This window comes from Eimeria mitis, genomic scaffold (assembly GCF_000499745.2).
Source record: "Eimeria mitis Houghton genomic scaffold, Emh_scaff611, whole genome shotgun sequence".
NCBI classification, from domain to species: domain Eukaryota; phylum Apicomplexa; class Conoidasida; order Eucoccidiorida; family Eimeriidae; genus Eimeria; species Eimeria mitis.
The window spans coordinates 9,590-10,125 of NW_013574320.1; the positions used below are offsets into that span (position 1 = coordinate 9,590).

General features: G+C 55.6%; 1 protein-coding gene across 1 annotated transcript in view; it reads right to left on the reverse strand.

The window, feature by feature from the left end:
• The window catches only part of EMH_0017660 (uncharacterized protein), a gene marked incomplete at both ends in the record, with an annotated part of 4,179 nt that overhangs the window by 3,243 nt on the left and 400 nt on the right, over window positions 1-536 (reverse strand). The window contains one exon of the mRNA XM_013500973.1: window positions 120-534. Coding sequence (XP_013356427.1) covers window positions 120-534 — 415 coding nt within the window. The remainder of the gene's footprint in view (window positions 1-119; window positions 535-536) is intronic.

The following is a 536-nucleotide window of genomic DNA, read 5'->3' on the forward strand; positions in this document are numbered from 1 at the left end:
CAAACCCTCAGATATAAACCCCAGTAGTAAACCCTCCGTGTACGCCCTATCCCTCAGGCTAAACCCTAAACCCTAAACCCTAAACCCTAAACCCTAAACCCTAAACCCTTTTGTCTAACCCGGGGGTCTGAAGAGCTGCTGGGCTGAATGCCCTATTTTCTCTGCAACAGAATTTGCTGCAGAGGCGGCGAAGGAGAAGAAGAAGCTGCCTAGAGAAGCAGCAGCAGAAGCAGCAGAAGCAGCAGCAGCAGCAGCAGCAGCAGCAGCAGCAGCAGGGCGTTGACCCTGCTGCTCTCTCTCTGCGATTGCCTCTGCATCCTCATCACTGTCTCCCGCTCCATCAGACTCATCGCTGCTGTCGCTGATCCAGCAACTCATAAACTCTCCATTCTGCTGCTGCTGCTGTTTCTTTTGCTGCTGCTCTTGCTGCTGCTGCTGCTGCTGCTGCTCTTCAGGGGACCGGCGCGCAGCTGCTGAGCCCCAACGCATTGCAGTTAGACGCTGCTGCAGCTGCTGCAGCTGCTCCGTCAGTGATC